The 25,446-nt window shown below is 47.4% G+C and overlaps 1 protein-coding gene across 9 annotated transcripts in view; it reads left to right on the top strand.

The window, feature by feature from the left end:
• Positions 1 to 17,143, top strand: part of CALN1 (calneuron 1) — a 376,527-nt gene extending 359,384 nt beyond the window's left edge. For all 9 annotated transcript variants that reach the window (XM_012729086.1, XM_004688317.2, XM_012729087.1 and 6 more), the window contains one exon: positions 10,870 to 17,143. In XM_012729086.1, coding sequence (XP_012584540.1) covers positions 10,870 to 10,997 — 128 coding nt within the window. In that variant the 3' untranslated portion in view covers positions 10,998 to 17,143. The remainder of the gene's footprint in view (positions 1 to 10,869) is intronic.
• Positions 17,144 to 25,446: the final 8,303 nt, after the last annotated feature.

Genomic DNA, 25,446 nt, shown 5'->3' with positions numbered 1-25,446 from the left:
CTGGAAGGTCAGAATGTTGCCATCAAATCCAAGGTCTCCAGCTCAGGCATCCCCGCTGTGGTCACTGGTTTCTGTCAGGACCTCATGTGCATATCCAAAGGGGAGACCTGCCCTATCACCGGGCCATTCACGTGGGGCACTTTATGCCTCTCTGAGTGAAAAGGGCATGGTGGTATGTCACCCGTGCCATCTGCTCCCTGCTCATCCAGCGCTGTGACTTTCCTGAAATAAAACCCGTTCTCCTTGAGTAGACATAAGAGGCGAAAGTACAGCCGAGGTCCATGGCAGGTGGTGAGATAGGAGACAGTGTGTAAGGGTATTTAGGGCTTCGGACAAAAAAGTACAAAAGCTGTAGGCTAGTTTTATGGGGCCATGAGAGAGGAACAAGAGGCTTCTGAAACATAAGACCAATATTTGGAGAGCTGTTTTTGATGGTTAAGGACTATGGCTCCCTACCTGGGTGGGTCTGGCTTACAAAGTCCGGCCTCACCTTACCTTAGGTCTCTAAAGACACTTAAATGAATAAAATGGGGCTCATATAATGCCTTACTTAGATAGTGGTTATGAGGATTAAGTGAAGTCATATGTGGGGCATTTAGGACAATGCTTAATACATAGACAGGCAGACTGACAAAACAGGGAGCCAGTCCTGAGCCCCAGTTTCTCTTCATCATGGACTCTAGCCTGCTGGGCCTCATGTCTTTGAAGGATGGAGTGAGGACCAGATGATAGGATTTGAACCTTCCTCTTGACAGGCTTCCTGATGCCAAGTTCTTGCCAACATTGCTTTTACCAGGAGTATTAGTTAAGGGTCTTTTTAGGACCAGGACACAGAACTCCTTAAACTAAACAATACTGACTCAAGTAGTAGAAGACAAAGGGATGAACTTTGACTGACCTGGACCCAAAATGCCCTAGCTACATCCTCGACATTCTTTCCCTACCCTGTACCCCTAAGTTCTTGCTTTCTTCCTCTCTCTTTTGCCCTCCCCTCTCTCCTCTGTCCTTTCTGCTGACCCCTCACCTCTCCCCTCTTCCTCCCTCCTGTTGGCTTTATTGTGGGGCAGGCTCTGTATTCCTGAGGTGACAGGATTCTCTCTTAAGACTCGTCTCCAAGTATCAAATCTTGGCCTATTTGCTGATCCCTGGACCATGTCAAGAACTTAGAGGACTTCTTGGCCAATCTGCTTTGTTCCAGGGGGAAGGGGAGTCCTGGATTGAGAGTTCTACAGGGTAGAGATGTGCAGAGCCCTGGAACCAAAGATGGGTTTGTTGCAAGAGGATGGATTGCTGGAAAGGCCAAACGATGCCTGGCCACTACTCGTAGAGTCTAGAGTTGAACCCTCAAAGCAAAACAGCTGACATCTAGAAGCCTGGGATGACTTTGTGATGCTCTTAAGAGCAGCATAAAACACAGCCTCATTTCTGCTCCTATAGAGGTCACATCTACATATCTTTCTGGAGAGCTTGGGTATTTCTGATATCGCTGGTGTGTAGAAAATGCTTTCAAAAGCTCTTAATTAGCTCTACTTTAGATGATGGAAATATCCAATTTTATAGAATTGTCATTTTTTTTTAAAGATTTATTTATTTATTCATATAGAGCTGGGGTACAGGCCAGAGATGCAGAGGGTAAGAGGACTCACCAGAGATACAGTGGGGAGCAGAACAGGCAGATCTACGAAGTACACTGCTGAGGGGAGCAGCGGGCGGGTCAGGAGAGGTCTGCCGCGCCATGTGGATCTCCTCCAGGGCAGGCGGGAATCGAACTCATGCGGAAGTGGCGTTAGCTTCTTAGTGCAGTGCTTTAGCCCGCTGCGCCACCAGGGAGGGCCAGAATTGTCGTTTTAAAACTGGAAGGATCACAGAGCAATTATAGCTCCGAAACCTCATAGCTCTGGCTTATTGCGAGAATCACCTGAGCTGTGTTTGGTATTGCTTTAACACGTCAGAGCCCTTTACATAGGTTTGCATTGGGACAATTATGCAGAATTGCTGATTCTGATTTGCCTCGCTTGAAAGCCAGGGCTTCTAAAGACACAAAGCCCTGTTTCCAAGAGATTGAAGCCCAAAGAATTATGAACCTACTATACCCAGGGTCATCGAGCTCATCAGTGGCAATATCTATGTAGATTTCTGTCTCCTGGTGCCTGTCATCTGCCAAGTAGAGCAGTGTGAATCTCTGTTAAGAAAAGAAGGGTCTGTTGCTAGAGCTGACTATGCCAGGTCCCATGATGGCAGAGAGGAGACTGCACTAGTTAGCTGACAGCCTTCAGGAAATAGGATGCCACACGTGTGTCCTCCCATGTCAGCTCCCCAGCACACATTTATTCCTGTCTTATTTTCTGGGTCTCCGTGTCATGTACAGTGCTAAAAAGACAGCTCACACCTCTGGGAAGATGTACATAGTTGAGATTGCCAACAGTGTGATGCTTTCTCACCATTTTCAGTGTTCACTCAGATCCAACAAAGAACAGTTTTCTCCAAAAGTTAAATAAAGAATGAACATATGACCCATCAATTTGACTCCTAGAATGACACCCAAGAGAACTGAAAACCTGTCCATATGAAAACTTGTATATGAATATTCCTAGCAACGTTATTCATAGTAACCAAAGAATGACAGTGCGTGGTAAGTGAACTCTAATGAGTGAGTAAACAAAATGTGCTTCATCCATTTAGTGGAATGTTATTCAGTCATAAAAAGGAATGCAGTACTGATACACGCCACAGGTAGATCAACCTGAAAGAGACTGCATTAAGGAAAGAAAATCAAATACAAAGACTACATAATGTCTGAAAGGCCAGGGGCAGTTAAATCCATTAAGAATAATGTAGACACGTGGTTGCCAGGGGCTGAAAAGAAAGGGGAAGGCAGAGTGACTTCTATTGTGTAGGGGTTTACTTTATAGAAAATCAATAGTCGTGGTGGTATCCCGTGTATGTTCTAGATGCCACTGAGTTGTATGCTCTAAAAGGTGAATTATACGTCAATTAAAAATAAACAAGTATTAAGAGCTAAACCATTAAAAATAAAGAGTAGACTCTTAAGAACAAGATGTTCAGGAGACGCCTCATGGGGCAGGCAAGTTTAGATCTGACCCAGAGATGAGGAAGGCGCACGCTGCAGCACAGGGAGTGGTGGGCACAGAGCTGACACAGAGCCTGTGGGGCGAGGGGAGGCGCTGGGCGCAGGGGGGGACTGGGCAGGAGGGGATGTGTAGTCCTGCCTGCTGGGTTCAGATGCTAGTTCTGCTTCTCCCAGCGAGGGGCCTTTGCAGCCAGCTGTAGAGGATGGTGGTGCAGGCTAAGCGGTGCTTTGGGAAGGTGAGTCTTGCTGCAGCTCAGGATGAATTAATGAGGGAAAGAACCGAAGCAAAGATTTGGGAACATCTGCTATGCGCTCAGCCTGGAGCTGGAAGCTGCAGGGAACAGGAAGGAAACAAGCACACCTTTCGCCAGCCCTCAGGGCCACTGCTTTACTGGAGCAATTCCTGATTGGATGCCTCTTTTTTTTTTTTTTTTTTTGTTAGCTTATTGATCTTTAAAATAGTTCTTAAGATTAGCACCACAGTTATCATTAGCTCCTTTTACAGAGAGAAACAGAGGTTCAGAGCAATTCAGGCACTTGCCCAAAGCTATTCCTAAGTGGCAGGGAGTTAGAAACCACCAGTTCATTCCAGGCTGACCTATGATCTTACTGGGGAAACAAAAAATAGACACAGAGAATCAAATACAGCGCAATGCAGAAATATCGTAACTTTAAGTCATTACTGTTATCATCAGCACACATATTAATTGGTGCCAGGTTACCCCGTCAACCATACCAAGTGTTTGAAGCACATCCCTGTTTTGTTTTTATTATTCTTCTTACATCTTTTTTAGCATTTGATTCCTCCCTTCCAGTGCAGTCCCTGTAATTCTCCCACCACCACAGCACCCATGATCCATCACTAAAGTCCCCTGGGTTCTTCCCTCCCCTGTTCTAACCCCTCTCCCACACACTCCCCTACAGTCTGCCTCCCTAGATCTGTGGTCAGCTTGCAGGTGAAGTACATCTTCTTTGGCTCTTTATTGCTGTTTCCTATTGCTAAACAAATGTCAAGGAGAGAGTTAGTTAGAAGTTTTGAACGTGGGGTCAAGAATCAAATCTGGGCTCAAACCCCACCTCATGCTGTAAGAGGAAGAAAGAGTGAGGAACAGTCGACTAGTCATGAGCTAGAGGTGGCAGGCACAAAGCTAACTCAATGCCAGAAGGTGGAGCTTTCTGGGTTCCAGCCCCTGGCTCCCAGAGCAGGGGGGGCTGGGGATTAGGGCAGAGCAGAGCTGCTAGGTTGACTTGAAATAGTGAACACAAGTAGGCCAACCCACCCTCTTATTTATTTATGTTTTTGGCTTCTGCTTATATCCTGATCTCGGGTCAGTAGAATCTGCAGCCATATGTCAGCCAATAAATTTTCTTCTCTTCTCTTAGCTGTCCCTTTTCTCACTTCCAGTGTAAATCTGCTTTTGGGTCCTGTCCTTCATTCTTTTTTTTTTTTTAAGATTTATTTATTTATACTTACAGAGCTGGGGTACAGGCCAGAGGTGCAGAGGCGGTGAGAGGATTCACCAGAGACAGATCTTGTCCTTTATTCTTAAACTGTAGGTGAGGACTCAAAAACTAAGTCATCCCTTTTCCCTGGGGTTTGCCCCATAGACTATGCCAGATGACCCTGGAGTCCACTTGAAGTTTCATGTTCCTGTTGAAAAATAAAATTCATCTTAATAAATTTAGCAATCTGGATGGCTTTATTAAACAACTCATGAACCAAACAGATCCCGTCTATCAAGTAGAAAGGCTTTGCACAAACTCCTACAAAATGGAAAGTGTTTATAGTCAGAAAGAGAAAGAAGCTAGGACAAGATTATTAGCAAAAGAAGACTATTTCAGGCAAAACTACCTTCTCTCAGGGGTAAGTGAGGAATTCTTACCTTTCTAAAACAGTAATTTGGTTAGGGATTAAGTCCTTTTACTTCTCCCATTCTCCCCCCCTCCCCCCCTCCATGATTAATTTAGGCCTGGTGTTTCTTTCTTTCTTTCTTTCTTTTTTTTTTTTTTTTTAAAGATTTATTTATTTGTGCATACAGAACTGGGGTAGAGGCCAGAGGCTCAGGGGCGGTGAGAGGCTTCACCAGAGACAGAGTGGGGAACAGAACAGGCAGATGGATGAAGTACACTGCTGAGGGGAGCAGCGGGTGGGTCAGGAGAGGTCTGCCACACCATGTGGTCACCTCCGGGGCAGGCGGGAATCGAACTCATGTGGAAGCGGCTTTAGATTCTCAGTGCTGTGCTTTAACCCGCTGCGCCACCAGGGAGGGCCCCTCTTTCTTTTTTTTTTTTTAAAAAAAACCTACCAAATGAGGACACATATCCAACTCACAGAGGACCCCACCGTGTAGTGCCTCAAGGCCATATATATAAGGTGTGTACCCACACCTGGTCCACTGGGTGGGTGTTCAGTAGTAACAGGTATTTACCTTTTTGGGCACAAACTCCAGTGCCTTCAACATGGCCTTAACCCTCACAACCAGGTTCACTTTGCAGAGGTAGGAAAGGAGGCCCAGGGAAATTAGCTTGGCCAAGGGGCACAGCTAAGATGTGGGACAATCAGGATTCAGATTATGCTCTGGTTCTGAAGTAATTTTTTTTTTTTACTTTGCCACACAACTTATGTTGATGTCAGATCTGGACACAAAACAATTCTCATCAGGCATAGTCAAAATTAGGAGCTGGAAGGATGATCTGGTTCTGAGCTACATGAAAAGATTTGGAAGCCTCCTGGTTTACTGGACTTTGGTCTGGATCAGCTTTACTTGGCCTGAGTGTTCAGATTCGCATGGCCCTAACTCTCCAGATGCTTCCTCCTCCCTTATCTTTCCCTCTCACTGCTTTTGAAGCATTTCTAGATCAAAGTGGCAGCTGCTCTCCTGGGGGATAATCCTGTTGCCTGTAACCTTGTTTTCTGAGTGTCCTTCACAAGGAAGGGTTTCAGCGAAAACTTTCTCCCTCAGCCCAATCACACCATTTTTTTTTTTACTTCAGCCTTCACCAGTCCTCAGGATAGAAAGGAAAATGCCTTCTCCCTTCAGAAGCATCTTTATGCCTTCAGAAGCATCTTTATGCCGAGAAGCTGCCTAGAATGAGCTAGCCAAATCTCAAAAAGTGTTATGAGATGCTACTTCCACATCCTTGTCTTAATTTCTGCTTCCATTCTTTCCTCCTCAATGCCACCTCCCTTTCCCTTCCTAGGGACTGGCTCTCTTTACATTTGCCCTTCCTAGGGTCACGTGTATCTCCGCCTACCCCAAGGGAATTCTCTTCTTCCAGGTAAGAAAGAACTTACAAGATTCTAAGACCCAAACACAATCAGCAAGTAGAGAACTGAACCTAACATGCTTTCAGTCACCCAAGGGAAGCAGAGGCCCAGGGGATTCAGAGGATTAAAGATAACAAGATAAAGCCTAGTGTAGAAGTAGCCAAGTATGGGGGCCCTGGCCTTGAGCTGCCTCAGGGGTGTTGCATCTCTGAGAAGAGTGTAAGTTTCCTGGTTGATATTATTGTTAGAGGTCTTTTGACGGGTCATCCACATTCCTCTCAGGGAAAGTGCCAGTTGCTTTGAACATATCCCGTTTCCTACTGAAGAATAACAGGGAAGAACTGTTATTTCCATGGATTTAGAGGAAATCTAAATCTAAATCTAAATCCCTCCACTAACTGACAGGGGGAAAAGGAACTTCAAAGTTTTTAGTTTCTTTACTGACTACTTTGACTTTTCTTTTGCTAGTCTTTCCTGCAGAGAAAGACTGAGAGTAATCTGAAGGGAAGCATTTCTTTCTCACCCTCCTGATATTGCTTTTGGAGCTTTTGGGCTCCGAGAGTGGAGTCCTTGGGTTCACTCTGGGAAAGGTTTCACCAGAACTCCCCTTTCACCAGCAGCTATGAGTTTCTGAGGTGAGTTTCTCCATGACTCAGGGCTATTAGTTATATCTCAGAGGGCAGGTTTATTGTAAAAGGGGAGAAGGGCACTTGCATAGGCAGAAGTGGGCAGGAAGAGCTGCCCCAAAAGGGACAGGTTTGCTGAGAGGCCTGCATGGTCGCAGGCAGGCGGCCTTAAGAAGCTGCTTCTGCTGAGGGAGGTCAGTGAGGAGAAGCCCGGCAGGTGCAGGTCACAGGCGGGCAGGAGGCTGCTGCCCTGCAGAGGGACAGAGTTGGCAACAAGGAACATCTGTATTGGCACAGGTGGGCAGAGGGACTGGGGCCTCATTGGGGGGCTGGTTAGGTTTTGTCATCTTCTTTCAGTAGGGAGGGGCTCATCTTTGTGGGTGAAAGCTTTGTTCCTTAATCTCCATATCTTCACCTTGAGTTCTGCTCCTGACACTCCCCACAGCATCCTATATAGTTTCTATAGCTATATTAATACCCCCACCTCCTTGTCAGAGTCTTGTGATGCCTCCTTAAAATTTTCTATTCTTTTCCTCCTTCAAGTAGATCAGGTATAGGCAGCTCCCTGCCGGCTCTCAGCGTGGGCTGTTTCTGTAAGCCAAATGGTGAACTGTGTCTAAAGATCATTGCCAGAGGAGGAGGGGCTTGGGAGGAGGTGCAGACAAATGGAAGGAAGAAAAGGAAAAGAAATTCTGGCACAGGAAGCAACACACACAGTTCTTTCTCCCCACACTTTATCAAATCTTTTCTTGTTTTTTGTTTTCCTGTTTTCCACCCATATTGTTAACCTACTAATTTAATGCCTCCTGATTGAGACCCACTAGCAGTTCTCATGGTTTTAGTGAGAATTAAGGATATTACTAATAATTGTTACCCAATGAAACCTACCAAATTACCTAATCCTCTCATGGGCAAATGCCAACCCAAACAGGGTCAGCCTAAAGCAGAGCTGCTGAGGCCCAAAAGCTTGCCACAAGTCTGAGGCACCTTCTGGGAAGGAACCACAGAAATGGCTTAGGCGGATTCGGGAGAGCTGGGATAGGGGACTAAGGATTCAAAATCAAAGTACAAATCAAGGAAATGCTGCCATTGTTTCTCTGCCAAGGACAAGGAGGACCCTCCCCCATGATTCACCCATGTGTCTCTTCTGAGTACCTCTTCCAAGTGTCTTACATGTCTTTTCTCCACATGTCCCCTTCAAGTCCTTAGGTACAAGTCAATCCCAGAGGAAGAGAGCCGGGCCACCTGTCTTCCATGTTATAAGTTCACCTGGCTGCTCAGCTCCACCCCCAGTTTGCAGTAGCTCCCCTCCCAAGGAACTCCAGCTCATAGCATACTGGGACTTGCAATTTAAGGTGACTGTGTTACAGGGCACCCCAAGGTGAATTGGGGTGCTTATCTGTGGGTCCTCACCCACGTACTTAAGATTCACTCGTACTGTGGACACACAAAAAAGTTCAATAATGGGTTTATTTACAAGGGGAAAGGTAAAGGAACAACCCAGGAACTGGTAGAATGTCCTACCAGTTCTGCTGACTTGGACTCCACCAGCACGCAGAAAAACGATCTAGAACCAACCGATCAGCTGCGAACCACCAGGCCGAGAGAGCCCGGGAGCCCACATGTCCGGTTTTATCCCAACCTGGCTGCTCAGCTGCACCCTCATGTCCCAGCGTGCTTCTCCTTGGCATTGATGGGATTTGTAGTTCCAGTATCTGGTTTGGGGGCGGAGTCCATAAAACCTGTACCTGTTACAGCTGCATGGAAGTGGGAGTGAGGAAAATGATGTCTCTCCTTCCCAAGGTGTATCTGTAACAGGAGTAAGGATAGCCTATTCCCTGCTTCACCCTGGTCTTGTCCAGTTGATGTTTTTGGAGTCAGTAGGTTGAGCACGGGGTCCTTGGGTTAACTCTGGGAAAGGTTTCTCCTAGAACTCTTCTTTCAGCAGCACACTGTGAGATTCTCCACGACACAGACATATTAGTTATATTTAAAGAACAAGTTTATGACTAGGGAAAGGGACAGAAGAGTAAAAGACACTTGTATAGACACACACAAGTGGATAGGAAAAGCTGCTCTGAAAGGGACAGGTTTGTTAAGAAACAGGCCTGCATGGGTGCAGGTGGGCGTCCTTGAGGAGACCGGCCTCTGTTAAGGGAGGTCAGTAATGAGAAGCCCTGGTACTGTACAAGTCACGGGCAGGTAGGAGGCTGCTGCCCTGTGGTGGGGGAATTGGTGGGAAAAAGCACCTGCATAGTCACAGGTGGGAAGGAGGCTGTTTCCCTGCAGCGGGAGAGAGAGTTGGCAAAAAGGAGCATCTGTGTAGTCATAGGTGGGCAGAAAGACTGCAACCCCTCTGTGGGGACAGTGCTGGCTTTTATCATCATCTTTTGGTAGGGAGGGCATCAATTTCTTGAGTGGATGGTTTGTTCCTTAATCCCCGTATCTTCACCGTTGGGTGACACCCCCTGAGACCGTTTGCTACCTGGCTGGGTATTGTGCCTCCTGATCTGGGCATTGAAGCCTCAGGGTCTTGGTTTTCATAACGTGATTAATGGCTTACACTAATCCCTTTACCCTACCTCCTTGTGTGCAAAGGTTCCTGACCTTGTTGCCTTTATTGTCCCATCCTCCATACAGTGGGCATGAGGCCCCCATTTCTCAGACTAGTATACACCAGGATCTGCTAGTTAAACACAGATCACAAACCCCACTTCAAGTATATGATTCAATAGATCTGGGATGGGGCCTGCCTGAAAGAGTCTGTGTTTTCAGTCAGCTCCTCATGATGGATGCTGCTCACCCAGGGTCCCTACACTAGAACCACTGGTATGCATATCTGAAACAATGCCAATCTTGAGTCATTTCCACAGTGGCCACCCACAAGCTATTCTGGCAAAGGTAAGTTGCTTTGACCCAGCATGAACATATAGGAACCTCACTCTGTCCCTGTCAGCTGCCTCAGAAATGGAAGCCAGGCTTTCAGCAGAAAAGGGCACCCAGTAACACCTGGATGATGCCATTCATGAAATTCACTCTGGATGTCATATTTTCTTGTTCCAAAGCTCACTCTAACGCTCACACCTACAAGTTTATAGATAGGTATGTAAGGTGAATATAGGTGTTCACCTTAGTTTGAATATTACTCACACCTACAAGTTTATAGATAGGTATGTAAGGTGAATATAGGTGTTCACCTTAGTTTGAATATTACTCACACCTACAAGTTTATAGATAGGTATGTAAGGTGAATATAGGTGTTCACCTTAATTTGAATATTACTCTGTCATGGCTATTGTTAGAGTTTTACCATTTCACACTGTTAAAAGAACAAAATTCACCAGATAAAACTTCAAAGATCTAAGTGACTCTATTAAAGGATTCAAGCACAGGGCTGCATGTCATGCCACAAGCAGAAAGGAGCGCCAAAGGTTTGTACAGACTGGAAGGCTTCTAGGCGGAAGTGGGGGGAGGCCACATCGAAAATGAGAATTGTTTGGGCAAGGCCACTACAAGTGGGGAGGGACTTGCCAGGCGATTACCTCACTAGTGCTGACCAAGTAGCTCCTGACTGACTGGGATTGGGATTTCCGGAAGGGGCTCAAACTGCAATTGTGAGCTATCAAGTTAGTCTTGGTTTGGTTTGGTGGCATGGCGTTAACACAAGCGACTCCAGTGTGGACCTGCTGTTTCTTGTTTAATACCATTTGCTAGAACACAGAACACAGAATGCGCAGTCTCCACCAGAGCAGTACCAGAAACGCCTGCTGATTTGATTAGACAGTCCCCACCCCTAGGAGTCCGGGATTGTTGAGGAAGCGCTGCAGCCTGACTCACTGTCGTTTCTCTCTCTTCTCTCCCCTCCACCCCCTTCCTGTCCCCAGTGCATTCCCAGAAACAGAACAGACAGACGTGTGTCCGGAAGAGCCTCATCTGCGCCTTCGCCATGGCCTTCATCATAAGCGTCATGCTGATTGCGGCCAATCAGATCCTCCGGAGCGGCATGGAGTAGCAGCCTCGTGCCACCGCGCTGCTTCCCAGCTCATTGCGCATGTGCATGCCCTGCGGGCAGACTCTTCCTCCACAAACGCAGATAAGGATGATGCAGACCTGGCACAGTTCAGTGAAGAACCCTCGGTTGCAGTGCAACCGGTGTTGCAAATCAACTTTATCTCCTTGGCAGGGACACAAAAGGGCTGTCTTAAATGCTTTACTGGTTTTGTTTCCTAATGCAATAAATAGCCAGGCGTTCTGAAGGATCGCTTCAACCACCTGTAGTAACTCCGAAGGGAAACTTCATTTTCATCTCGGAATTCCAGTGACCATACAGGTTGGTGGTGTGAGAGAACTGGAGAGAGACGTGAACACGCAGGCACCTCCGTGCCCCAGTCTTTCAACCCCAGGGTCAGCTGGAGAAGCCACCCCCTGAGGCAACCCTCAGTCCCAAGAGGTTGACTTCTGTGTTACTACCGAAGAGGGAAGAGGGGGCTTTCCATCTCGCCTGGCTTCCTTCCTCCACCCAGTGGAGACCACCCCCAAGGCATGAGGGGAGAGCCATCGAATGGGGTGCAGCGCCTGGTGTTCTGCAAGTCTCACCCCTTCGCTTCCGTTCTGCCTTTCCCCAGGACTCTTGGCAGGGTTGGGGAGCTCTCACTTTCTGTCAGCACCTGGCTTTCTGTTCCTAGAGCCCACGCGCACCAGCATTTTGAAATCTGCAGAGGGCCTCCTCCCAGCTTTGCCGCCTGTGCTGCCATTAGAGGACAAAGCAGCATCCTCGTGGGCATCTCTGTAACACAGATGCGTGGACAGACACGTGCATCCCGCCTCTTCGCTTCTTCGTGTGAGACTCATTCTTCCCTGGTCGCTCGCTCGCTCGCTCGCTCCCATTATCTAGGCTTCCTCCTCTGACATGCAGCCCTGGCCTTCTTGGGGCAGGCTGTTTGTCTGGGGAGCAGTGAGGAACTGAGACTGGCGATGAGGAGCTGTTGCCTCCCACCAGTCGTCAGGAAGAAAGGCACCCACATCTCCATGCTAGAGACCTCTGTAAGTTAAGGTCTTCATGCACCTTACCGTTTTCTCATCTTAAAGTCGCTTTGTTAGTCTTCCCCAGCTAAAAAGAGAAATATAATCCAAAGCAGAAAGATGGAAAGATCGTGCTGTGGTATCAAACAAAACATCTTTTGGCATTCAGAGTCTGCCACTGATTCGTTTTCAGGAGAAAACAAACGTTGATAAGCTTTGCCAACGCACCAGGTAATTTGCTCCTGCCTGTACAATACTTTGGTTGGGGAAGAGAACTGAATCCAGTGATCCATTTTCAACACCGCTTGAAGTCTGTAATTCCCTGCCTTCACCCTCATGCCTCTCAGTCACCACTGTTCAGTCAAGCTTGCATAGTCCGATTAGCCAGTAATCTTATAGATGTAATATTGCCCTTTGTACTTTTCCAAGCTCAGGTCTTTATTTCTGTAATGGAATTGTCCTGATTCTCTTTCTCCAGATTGCACCCTAAAGCTCTATGCTTTCTCCCTGCTGCCCTCCCGCCCTCCCTGTGTTGGGCACCAGAACCTTCCCTCACTCCATGCAGCCAGCAGGTAGGGTTTGCATGCAGTATGTATCCCCAGAGCCCTTCTCAAGCTCGCCCCACCCAACCACCTCCCCGTCCTCCCGCTGCCTTCATAGACTTGGAGCATCCAAGGTCTCGGTTTCGGGTCTTCTTCCAGTTCATGTCTCCAAACTCTTCCAGCTATAGTCTGGGGGCAGCTGTAGAAACTTCCCCACTGGGGGAGATCAGAATATTCCTGATGAGCACAAGTAAAACTAGGGTTTGAGCCATAGTATGAAGATGCGGGCAGGTGGGAGCCCAGGGGGTTGAGCGTCCCTCTGAACACTCCTGGGTCCCAAGGTCCAAGCCAAGGAAGGCAGCAGCCCGCAAATCTGCCTCTCTCCTCCTCCTTCTGCCTGACTCCGCCATCCCTCGGGACTGGAATCCTGAACTAGAACAGGACCCGACACAGAGTAGTGACACTTCTGGGAACTTGATCCTCACTCTGCCCAAAGCAGTGTGCCCCCCTCATCTCAACTGGACTGGAGTAGAAGGACACCTGAACTTGCTCCTGGAGAGGCGTGTGCAGAACCCAAAGCAGGCTGGACAGAGCACCCCGAAGGATTCTCAGAGAAGCCTGCCTCATGAGAGAGTTGGACTCCAGGACCACAATGTGAGCCTGTCTTTCTGCAAGTTCTTCTGACTTCCAAGGGAGAAATGAGGCCCAGATGGATGGGGCATTAGTCTTCACCAGAAGAGAGATTAGCCACTGTGAAGGGTGGAGCGTAGGAGGCGTTCCAGAGAGACCCCAATAGCCTGTTCCTACAGAGTCCTAGCATTGTCTCCCTAAACAGGACCTTTTCCTCTCGCCTGGTGATGGGGCAGCAAGCCCAACCCCAGGAGCAGATCTAGGAGACTGCATCCCTGTGGGGATAGCTTGAGGAAAAAGGGTGAGAAGAAAGCCACAGAAAGAAACCTCTGCTGGGCCGGAAGCTGAACTGCTACCGTGGTAATATCACAGGTGTTACCCAAGGACTGAAGGCTGCAGAGACAGCCCAAAACTGATGCTGCTCACATCTGGAAGGCTGACAGCTTGTCCTCACGAGACATGCCTGGCTGCTTTACCTGCACAGTCTGACGAAGATGGTGGCCTTCTTTGTTAGGTGGCTTAAGAGTTGACTTCCCCCGCCTCCCAATCCTGTCTTCACCAGTGCTGGCCAGGGCCTACACCAGCAGCACCCTCCCCAGGGTTGTGACTCACTCGGATGAAGACTCCAGGGTGTCCTGGTCCTCCGTGCCCCAAGCTGTGCTGTGTGGCCCCGGCTGGAGGTGACCTCTGCAGAACAGGGAGGGGGGAGCCTAAGTCCCAGCTAACAGACTCAGGAGTCTATTATAGGGTGACTGGGTGATTGGCAAACTTGGCTTGGCTCATTCTTGCTGCAAGAATGGGTGAAGACCACACAAGTGATGATCAGGGAGGCATCTTGCTTGGGAGATCAAGGGAAGCTGACTCTGATTCCCTTGGCTCCCAAAGAAGCTGGTGCCCATCACTCCAGAAGCAGGCAGAGCCCCCAAACAGAACCCAGCATGGGAACTGTTAGCAGTGGCTTCCAGAATGTGCGTGGGTCCCACGTGACCAATCTGTAAAAAGAGGGATATTGCCATGGCAACCCTTGCATTCCACCCCGAGTTTGCCAAGGCACACAAAAATAGGGAACATTTTCTTAAAGAACACTTGGGCTCTGCCTGATTGCAGCCTGACTCCCGCATCCATATCCCGCTAGAGGGGGAAATTACCCTCCAAGAATCTGGTAGATTCTTGGCCTTTTCCTCTTGTGTTTGAACTTGTCCTTCCATTTCCCCAGGAGAACAGAAGCTACCTGTGAGCTGGATAGCTGACCCCTCCACCCCCACACCTCTTCTCTCCCCACCCCTGGGGCCCAGAGCCAAGGCCCCTTAATCTGGGCTAAAAGGCAGAAATATCATCTGGAAGGCAGAAAATATTTTAAGCCTCAATCTTTAAAAGCATCTGCTTGCCTGTTGAGAAGCTCTCCCACAAGCCAGAAATGTGAACTGAAGTGAACTGAAATTTACAGTGGTCTTAGGCAAGCCTCGTGGCTTCAGAAGTTTCTAGGCATTTTATTTGCCGAGAGCAAGAAATATAGTACGAGTCTTCTTTCGTAATACCTGCTCCTGTCTTGGATTTCATATGACAGATGGTCTACTATCTTGTGGTTAGCCAAAAGCATCTAGTAGGAGAGATGGGAAGCTCATTTTGACAATAATTCCCTCCCACCTCCCATCCACAGAATCAAAAAGTGATGGCTCTAAGAACTGGGAGAGAGATTTATCTTTTATTCCAAATACCTTCTTTAGGCTTAAGTCCAGAACCAGGTCATAAATCAAAGAGAGTTTTGCTTTTAACCTTTAGCTAGCCACGTCCCTGGACCATAGGAGGGCAAGACCAAAAGATGAAAGACATGAACTTGCCCACAGTTCCTTGGGTTGAGTTGGACTGGTCAGGGGTGGCTGCAGGCTGGGAAACAGTGTTTCTGCTCCACCCTTACACTCCATCGCCTGGAAGCTGCTGAGCTCTACTCTTCCCAGCTGGGAGGTCCAACCACATTGGGTTGGTTGACTGCACTTTTTCTCTGCAGACCTGTAGTGATAGTGTTATTCACCTGTCCCACTGACACAGAGTGGGAATGTGGAACCCTGCTGCTAGGTGGGGTCTGCCCATTTACTATAATGTGGGATGATACACATGGCCCAAGCCTACATGTCCAGACATGGGCACAACTGGCTGCATTACCAGTAGGACTGCAGAGCTACCTCCCCTAGAAAATGCCCGTCTGAAAGGACTTCCTTTCAGAACTTTCTCCCTGGTCTCTCCAGTAACCCGCCCAGGGCTAACAGTCTGCAACCTGGAGGCCCTGTTGTAACCATCCTCCCTTACCACCTCATTGCTCCACTCTCCCAGGCAGGAAAGTAGTCTATCAGAAATAGAAGAGAAACATTATTCAGCAGTTAGGGTTTTCAACTTGAATTATTTCAAGCAATGGCAAGAGAGAAGAGGATTTGAACTGCCTCTTACAGACCCTGTCTCCATGACAATTTAAATGTCAGAACTGTTCAGTGTCACTTCATACTTCCGTGGCTAAGTCACTCAAGGGACCATTCTTGGTCTTGTGGCTTTGCCATAGATACTTGGTTTGGAGGAATAAGGCCAAGCACACATGGCAGCCCAACATTTCTCTTAGTATCCCATGCTTGTTACTGCTGCATCCAGTCATTGTGACAGCTATGGTTTCTACTTAATATTGGTTCGGGGCCCTCTTCGTATGGCCTCCAAGGACATGCTGCCAGTGCTCCAGAAGTCTTCAAGGTAGAGTACATTTGATCAGTTGACTTGAAATATAGCCGCCATGAGTCAGGTTTTGCTATTCCCTTAACGACTCCTTCGGAATCTGGACAAGATTTGCCACCTTTCTGCCCCCAGGTCCTACGTTGAGTACTCTGCAAGGTAAGCCCATGTACTCCCCTGCTGGGGGTAGCCCTCACCTACCTTTTAGCCTTGAGTATGATAAGTCGACTTGCAAACCAGTGCTGCTCACACAGCTAGAAGGTATCGTCCAAGACACCAAGACAGGGAGGCTGAGACTGGAATTTTCCAGTGGAGTAGAAAAGCAGGCTGAGGAGGAAGGAATATTCCAAGGATATTCAAGTGTGAGGCTGCTCCATCTCCAGACCTGAAAGGGAAAAAGAAAGCTCTTACAGGGCTGTAGAAGCTGGTCTCTGAGAACATTCCCGTGTATGTGGCCTACTTTGGGAACAGAGAGGGGCTCGAGTGCCAGCTGCCTGCCCCCATGACACGCACCACCAACTTCAAGAGGAAACCAGTTGCTCATGTTTCCTTGGGGGAAGCTGACAACTGTCAAGGCCGAAGTGCTTCTCCTGGGCGGTCTGAGTTCAGACCTGTAGAACTGACACCAGGAGAACAGAATTCAGATTCAGAAGTGCGGGCAACACCATCTATAGGACGGACACAAGTGGCGGGACTGCAGGTACCCCCGTCCCCAACAGCCAGATAACCTCATGGGTCTCCCCTTCCTGGCTTGGAGTCCTCATCTTTACAGACCAAGGGAAGGTAGACGAGATGACCCAGAAGAGCCCACGCATGCTGTGACTCAGTTCCTCTGAAACAAGTCAGAACGAAAGCCCGCCCTTGAGAGGCCCGATTCCCCATGGGTTGTCTTGGGGACTGGCAGTTTCCTTTCTAACCCAAGTCCCAAGAGGCAGTGGCCACTGTCTGTAGACAAAACCTTGCATAGACAAAACCTTGCACACTGGCTTATGTGTGGTGCCTTGCTGGCCACAGGCTTTGTTTACTCCCTGAGTTTGCTGATTCGAGGGAGCTTCACAGATGGGTGTGGTGTCCTGTCCTGGTCCATTTGAAAACTAAGGGGGTTTGCTCCCCTTCCCATGGGTCACGTGCACCAGAAGTCACATCTAAGTGGGGCAAAAGAAGCAAAGCCAGTTCTGAGCCAAGAGGCTTGTTTCTCCATCTGAGAAAGCAAACTGGAAACTACTGAATAAAGAGCACAACAACTTCACATTGTTTCGTTTTCTTCTTTCTTTCCTCCCTGGCGTGGGAACGGCAGTTCCTGTGCATGATAGTGGTTTGTGATTATTCGTAACACAGCAGAAGGGCTGAGAGTCACGTTCTTTGCTGATTGTCAGGAATTAGACGAGCAGTCCAGGACCCCAGCCGCTGTGATGTGCTTACATGACCTGAGCTCAGAGCCTGCTTTAGATTCGATCCAAGCACGACCAGAGAGGGAAGGCAGGGTGCAGCCGCAGCTGGAGTACACGAGTCTCCAGCCTTCCTGCCCGTGACAATGTCAAACCCTCTGCTTCTGTCCTTTCACTCTTTCTGAACTACATTGAGATCCCGGTTGCTATTTGGATAGAAGCCCTACTGTTCTTCCCTAGAAAGGCCTAGATTGGCCAGGAGGGGGCCCTCTCACCTCCTGGTGCAAATCCGCACAAGCCTGTCCCTGTCAGTCTCCCAAGGAAAATCAAAGAATATGCTTTCTCTCTGACCTGGTCAATAGTTTGTTTGCGGTCCTTAAAAGGTTTCTTAGCAGGACTTAATTTTCTTCCCCAGTTCTGAATCCAGGAAGATTCATGGGTCTGGGAGCCTGGGGGAGGATGGAGGGGTTGACCCCACCTCTGCTTCTCCAAGGACTAGTCAAGGGCAGAACCCTTGTAGAGAAACTAACCGAGGATGTCTAGTTAGGAAACTGTCACCCACCGGGGGTGGGGGCACTGTCATCTTGGGGGTCTTTGAACTGGAGATGTTAGTTGTTTCTCAAAGCACAAGGTGAAGGGCTGGACACACGGAGCACAGCTGAGGACTGTGGGCTGGGGTGACAGGAGCACGGCCGCTGTCATCTCCAGCGTGGACCGTGATAGTCCTGGGTCCCGACCTTCCCATTTACCTCATTTACGCTCCATCTTTTTCATTCAGTATTAATTGATGAGAGAGTCAGCAGACTAGTCAAAAGAAAATCTTTATATAAAATGTAAATATTAATATAAATTAACTTGGCATGCTACTTATTGATCCAATGAAGTATATATTATTAATATGTTATCTTAGTGTATAAAGGAACACTGACTGCCATATTTACCAGATGTTTTCTCTAACCAAACTTGTCTGTAAATATATAATCTGTATAAAAAGAGTCTAATTTACCATTATTTATGCAATAGAAAAAAAATAAAAGTTCTTTTTCTTTCTTTTGATGAAGAGATTTCAGTTCATTATCTGTGGTGTGATTTGCAAATGAGTCATGAAATCATTGCTGTGACCCTGGAGGGCAGCCAGCACTGCTTAGAGGACAGTCCAGCATCAAGCAGCCCTCAAGAAAGCAACTGGGGACCGGGGTGGTGTGATGGGACTTTGGAGGGGAATGATTGACAGAAGGGAAAACAAGCTGACTGTGGAGCATATGGTGAGAAATATGAAACATCTTCAGGCTGGGGAGCAGACATTATAATTAAGAAAACTTTGCAGACACCCCAGCTAATGGTATCATCCTTTTGGGATTCTATTTGCCAAATTCTTCCCAACATTAGCATTCAAGTATTGCATAGCTTTCACTTCAGCTCTTGGAATTCTTGGTGTCATCTGAGCTTCCTGAGCATTGAAAAACCACCCCTTCCCTCATGTAAGTAAGGAAGCAAAGGGACCAGAAACTCAGGTGGCTTGGGAAAGATTCTAATACTGTCCTGCCGGGGTCTGGACTAGAACTCTGGTCTCCTGCTGCCAAACACTAGAACAGCATCTTGTATTTTCTTCATTTTCCAAAATACTGTCATGTAGCTTCCCCGATGTCTTGAACTTAAGCCATAAGACTGAGTTTCACTAGGCAGGGTCTCCTCCAGCCTTAAGTACTCTATTTTATATACCTTCTCAGGGGAACTTAGTTGAAATCACTAAGCATTTTTTTTTTTAAGTTAAAAGAGTGTTGTAGGCATAAAGCAGGTGCTTTTCACTGTCAAAGGAGTCCTCCAACAAATTCCAGGGGGCTAAGGATTGGACTTGGTCCTCTCTAATCTGGATTTTAAAGTGTTTTTTTCTTTTTAATGGCTATAATGGAAGATCTAATCATGAATATTCATTTTCTTGGGGTACTGACCCCAACAGGGAGTGTCCTGCAGGGCAAAAGGCCCACCAGAGACACACAGAACTCAAGGTCTCTGGCCCTGAGGACAGAGATCACTGGCCAAGCGAGTCTGAGGACTTCTCCCTAACACTGACCCAAGTCACAGCCTCCAGAATTCTCTCTTGGATGTGTGTGTCCTTCAGACTTATTGGAACTTCCCTATTATGTTGGTGATAAGGGGCTTCCAAAGGCTTATTTTTCAGATGTTTGTGGTCTAACCATGAGCACAATTAGAGTTGTGCAGTGTTTTTCTTGCCAATTCTGGAAGGTCTACCTGTATCAAGAAGCTTGGTCTTGAAATGGCAAAGGATTGCTGGGAGTTGTAGCTACACTCCAGGGGAAATCACTAAGTGTCCCAGATGCTAAGATGTCAACCTTGGGTCCCGCTCCAGTTCCAAAGCTCAGTGAGCCTGTGGTCAGCTCATGGCCAGAAGGAACATCTCATTTGGGTGGTCTTGGGCAACTGTGAGCAAAGGGTTAATAAGAATTGCAGGCTTTTCCCTGCCAGCTCCACATCAGCAGGCCTAGGTCACCTTGCCCACTAGCTTCTTGCCATAAATAAAATCTCGATGAGACCAGAATCCGGTACATGACAAACGTTCATGTTTCCCCCGAAAGTATGTTTTTCGCACACCTCCCTGATGGAGATAAGGAATGATTGAGGACCCGGTTCCCAGGAACAGAGACCATGGTTACCAGTCCCGTGACTAAGCTACCGAGCGACTTGGTCACCTTGTACACTGGCTTCTTGCCCATAAATAAAACCTATGCTCCTCTCTTCTGAATATGCTGGCGCTTCCTCCTGTGACCCCCCACAGGCAGTCCTTTCCCCCAGGGCTGGCCAGGTCAGGAGCAGGGCCTGGGTCAGCCTTCAGCAGTGCTCCAGGCTTCTGTCTTAGAAAGGCACTTTGGAAGGATGGGTGGGCTCCAGTTGTCCCCCATAGGTATCCCCCATCTCTCCTAAGCACAGGGGTTGAGACTCGAGGGTTGCGGCCTCTGCTTTCCTTCCAGGGAGGTGTTAGCTTATAAGCTGCAGGCTCCAGGCAGCCTCCCTCCTGTCTTCCAGAAGCAAGGCTGTGGCTGCAAGGCAGTCAGGGGAAGCAAAGGAGTGGAAGTGGGGTACGCAGAAAAAGTGGCACTCCCTCCTTCCCCTGAAATTCATCTGGAAGACAGCAGAGTACACTGAGCACAAATAAAGAGGAAATTGTATGGTGTGTGAATTGCATCTCAGTAGAGCACAAAGATAGACTTGGAAAAGGAAAAGCAACAATTGGAGACAGGGGGTGGCCTGAGCTTCCTGTATATATGAGTCTCAGTGGTGACCTGAGGCAGAGACCAATGTCCCCACTTCTCCTAGCTGGCTGGAAGTCCTGCATCTCAGAAGCAGTGCAGGCCAGGCAAAGCACACCCCTGGGAGAGACCCAGACTGCCTCCCCCCAACTTCTCTATGCAAGAAGACCAGCCCTCCCTCCTGCCTTGCAGCCTCTGAGCCGAACCCCAAGGACAGCTTTCTTCTTGGTCGGTGTCACTCCTTTCCCAGCCCAGCCTGCCACCAGCCTTCTCCCTGAAGCATGGAATGTCCAGTCCAGAAAAGGAAATGTAGGTGGGGTGAAGGGACACTAGAGGGGGCTGCGTGCCGTCCCATAAGGAGGAACTGGAATCATACTGTGTGGGATGGGGTAGGCCCAGACTGGTTTATGTGTGACGCCGATGATCAAATGGCATCGTGTGACAAAAAGTAAGCTATAAAGACACACAGCAGTTTACGTATTCCTGTCAGCTAACCATGCCAAACACATAGTAGGTGCTCAGTAAATATCTGCTAAATAAACAAACTAGACTACCTCCCACTGCTCAGTTACCCAAGTTACCTAGTGGCATGGGTTCCTGAACCTTCCATTCATCCCTCTTCCATCCTCCTGCCCTTGGCTCTAATGCTTTGCTGATATCAAGGATACCCATGCTTACATGTTTGGTTTTATTTACTTCCTCCAGGAATTCCTTAACTGGGTAGATAAATCAGGTGCTTCCCTGAGGGTACTATCAGCTGGCACCCACCGCCCCAGAGCTGGACTGTCCGCTGGCTGGAAGATCGTGCATCTGGGCCCTGGACTTGGTCCAAGCTGGGCTCTCAAGGTCTTCACTGCCCCAACACATTGGCCCCAGGGCAGGATGGATACAGTCCTGCAAACGGCTCAACCCACTCCCTGCCTCTCACCCGCATGTCTCTGTCCACACCTGCCGACCCCACTGGGCAGCACCAGCCTCTGTGACATGGTGATGCTGCTTCAGGGACAGGCAAGGGACACTGGGTCCAGAGAGAATGTAGAGAGCCATAAACAACACGCTGAAGTCTGCAGTCTAGCAGAGAGAATGAGCACGCCTGCAGCTGTTGCCCAAGAGAAGCCTCTGGGAGGACTGGCTATGGAAGAGGAAAGCAGGGAGAGGGGAGAACTCTCCTTAGAAACACTTTTAGATTTCTAAATGAAATATTTCAAGCAAAATACTGTAATGCATACTTGTATACTTATCCACATTTCATAAATGAATATATTTGTGTGGAGATTCTGGGAAGGGTTAGGGCAAAGCGGTTAGCCATGCAGGCCTGAGTACAGGTGACAGCATGTGCAAAGGGCCAGCGGCATGCACACTCGGCTGAGAGACAACTTAGGAAGACCTGGGGTTAATCCAGGAGAGAAGTGTCTTAAACCCAGCAAGGGAAAGGTGGGGGGGGGGTGGGGGGGGGGAGAATAGGGTGTGGCATGGGGGGGCAGGGTGGGGAGAAGAGATGGCGAGATCTAGAGAGACGGAGGAAGGTGAGTTGGTGAATGGTTGATGGCGAGTGGTAATGAAAGAGTCACAGCTAGGTTTCTGGCTTGAGATGGGGTGGGGGAGACACTGCATTGAAGTCATAATGAGTTTGAGATACTTTTAAAACATCCAAATGATGTCAGATGACAGGGGAGAGGGAAATGGGAGAGGGATCCGGACCATTGTCCTTGCTGCAGAAAAACAAGTAACTGGTCTGTTTGCCTCTCTGCTAGAAAAAAAGGCACTCAGAAGTTACAAAACCTGACCCACCATATCATCCTTCCTTCTCCACCTTGTGGCAAGAGAGGAAACTGCAATCTGCCTCCCTAGTTAATACTGTCCACCCTTGGGACACACCTGTATTAGAGTTCACCTCTCCCTTTGTGCCTGTTCTTTGTTATCATGCAGAGGCAGGGTTGAGGTCAACTGGCCTCTGCCAGAACTGGTAAATGAGAGGCTTTGTGCCAGTGACAAGCTGTAAGGTGGGCATGAAATCCAAGCCATCTGAGATGCTAGACAAGCTGGTGTCATGGGACAGAGCTTGTACCTCAGTTGCCTGCATGGTGAGAAGACCTGTGGCTGACTCTCACTGCTTCCTTTCTACCTACTGGCTTCGGAAAAAATCCCTTGGATTATTTCTTCCTGGGATTTTCTGAGATGTAGATGGCAGCGGGGATGGCTGTGGGATCAAAACACCATCTAAAAGCTTGCTCTGTATAGTTCCGATGAACAGTCCGGCACAAACTCATTTCAGGCCTCTACAATGTGCACACCTCAGTAGTCAGTTAATCGCATGCAGCCACGAACCCTCTGCTCCACCACACACATTGCTAATCTCGACCTTGGCTCAGTTATCTAACAGCTTCATTACCAACCCTAGTTTTCATAAAAGATTTCCAGGAAATATGAGGGTTGAAATCAAGTTGAACTCATGTGGTTTTGCTCTTTAACTTGAGTTTTTTCTGTGATTTCTGGAAGGTCCTGCAGCTCCCACTCCAGCAACCTCTGCTGGTTGCTTGTTTTGACTCCAAGAAGCTTGAAGGTAATCTATCCTATTAAACCCAAATAGAATGTTGGCAAGTGAGAGGCCGCCCACACGAAAGAGTAGTTTTTCTTGCCTGAGAAGTATAAAATCAAAAATCCATATCATTGGAGCAAATTTTCTTTGCTTGGCTTTCAGGATAAAATATGCTTTGAACTCCTTTCCAGAGGTTAAAAAAAAATGAAATATCTTTGGTTGAGTCATTTTGGCAAGACTGTTACCCCTACTTCCTTCTGCAAGTTGGAGTCTTCAGGATTTTTACGAGAATGGCTAAACACTAAAGCACTTCTCTCATGTCCTCACTGCAACTACATAGCAACACGTGTCACTGAGTCGGGGCCCAAGAAGCAGATTCCATCTACTCGCTGGGGTAGAGACCTATAGTGTTAGAATGTGAACTATGAGACCTTCACAGCACAAATTGATTACTCAGAGGCCTCCTGGCTTTTTGTGGATGCTCCTTAGCTTCCAAATACACTTTAACTCAACTACAAGAGGTTTGTATACCTATGGAAATTGGTGCCTGGCCCTTCCTAACAAACCTCCCCTGTACTATTTTGCAGAGCAAAGAAAGACAGCTATTCAGAGGAGTCATTTTCTATTTTCTTATCATGGTAATTTTCTCCTTGCTTTTCCTTACTTCTTGCTTATCTGTGGTGTAAAAGCTACTCAAGAAGTTACAAGCATTGTTAAAAGATAATGCTGAATTTTCCTTCTCCCAAGCTTTCACTAGAATAATCAAGAAGATATAAAAATAGAGGGAAACACAACCCTGAAAACCAAAGATAAGTACTTAGAGGGAAGTTTCTAATAAGCACAGAGCCAGTGAGGCTGAAAGATGAAAAACAATGGGTGATCAACTCAGAGTCACCTTCTGAGCCACAGTAACTCTGCGGTGAGTGGTAGGGAGCCTTAGTCAGTTTAAAGCAGAGCAGGCTGGCTTCCCTGCTCGGAAATAATGAGGGTTCCCTTCTCTCTGTTACTCTATACAACTGTGATTTTGGAATACCAAACATTCTCCATCTTCAGGACATTTGCTATTGTCTCTTTGATCTTATCAGGGAACAGAAACTGGGGCCTCACAGCTAATTTCTCATCAGAGATTATGAAGGCCAAAAGCTAGTAGAATTCTATATTCAAAGTACTGAACAGGGGAAAAAAACCCTGTCAATCAAAATGTGTCTAGAGAAATTAAAGAGTGTAAATGTATTTTTATTTGTATTTTTCCCCTACCTGATTGAAAAGACAAAACGTAAAGCAATAAATACACTTCTATGTTGGTGGGCATACAATATATAAAGAGCATAATTTGTGAAAATAATGGCATGGGGGACAGACATACATAGGATATATTTTGAAATTAACTTGGTATTAACCTGAACTAGTTTCTTATAAATGAAGATGATCAATGGATTTCCCAGGAAACCACTAAGAATATACATTTTAAAGTATACAGTAAAACAAATGACAAAGTAAAATAAGAATCAATTATCACAAATCTAGAGAAAGCACTGAAGGAGGACTGAGAAACAAAGTGTCACAGAAGCAGTGAGCAGTAAAGTGGCAAAAGTCTCTCCTTATTGGTCATCAGGTTAAATGGAGAGGGGTCATGCTCCCTAGTTAAAAGACGAGGGTTGGCAGAATGTTTTATTTTTTCTAATGCTTCAACTATGGGCTGTCTAGAGAGACTTTTTTTGACTCAAAGTAACAAATATGTTGAAAATAAAGAGATGTAAAAAGCGTCCATGTATGGAGCTGGAAGGGATCATGCTTAGTGAAATAAGCCAGACAGAAAAGGAAAAGCAATGGATGGTTTCACTCACAGCAGGAGTATAACGGACCAGGGGAGAAAATAATGATAATAAAAATAATAATGAACAACTATGTACCAGAGACATTTTACGGGGGCGGAGTGGGGAATGGGATAAAAAATGGGCAGGGTGATGACACACGGTAGTGGGAAACCCGCGGGGTTTACAACTGAGATGAAAAAGGAACAAAATGATGCAAAATTAGATTGTGTTCTTGGAAAGTGGGATTGAAGGGGGGAATGACCTATTGTGAGGCCTCCATAGTAGGATAAAATTAGAATCTGGAGATTTATCTATCAGTGAGAAATTTCCTATAGTCGCTTAAAGTATCTTATGACCGGACTTCCGGAAGATGGCGGCAGAGTAAAGACGCAGAGATCACCGCGTCCAAGCCTGCATAGGAATTGAGGACTGAAAACGGACTATAGACTCACTTACTACAAGTTTTAACCCAAACGAAAACACCCTGGACTCACCAGAAGGTAGATAACTGCGAGGGAATCGGCGACTGGGGAGCTCCC

This window comes from Condylura cristata, unplaced genomic scaffold (genome assembly GCF_000260355.1).
Source record: "Condylura cristata isolate star-nosed mole 26May11 unplaced genomic scaffold, ConCri1.0 scaffold00024, whole genome shotgun sequence".
Lineage (NCBI taxonomy): Eukaryota > Metazoa > Chordata > Mammalia > Eulipotyphla > Talpidae > Condylura > Condylura cristata.
Note: the sequence above shows the minus strand (reverse complement) of the source record. Positions and strands in the feature narration are given on the sequence as shown.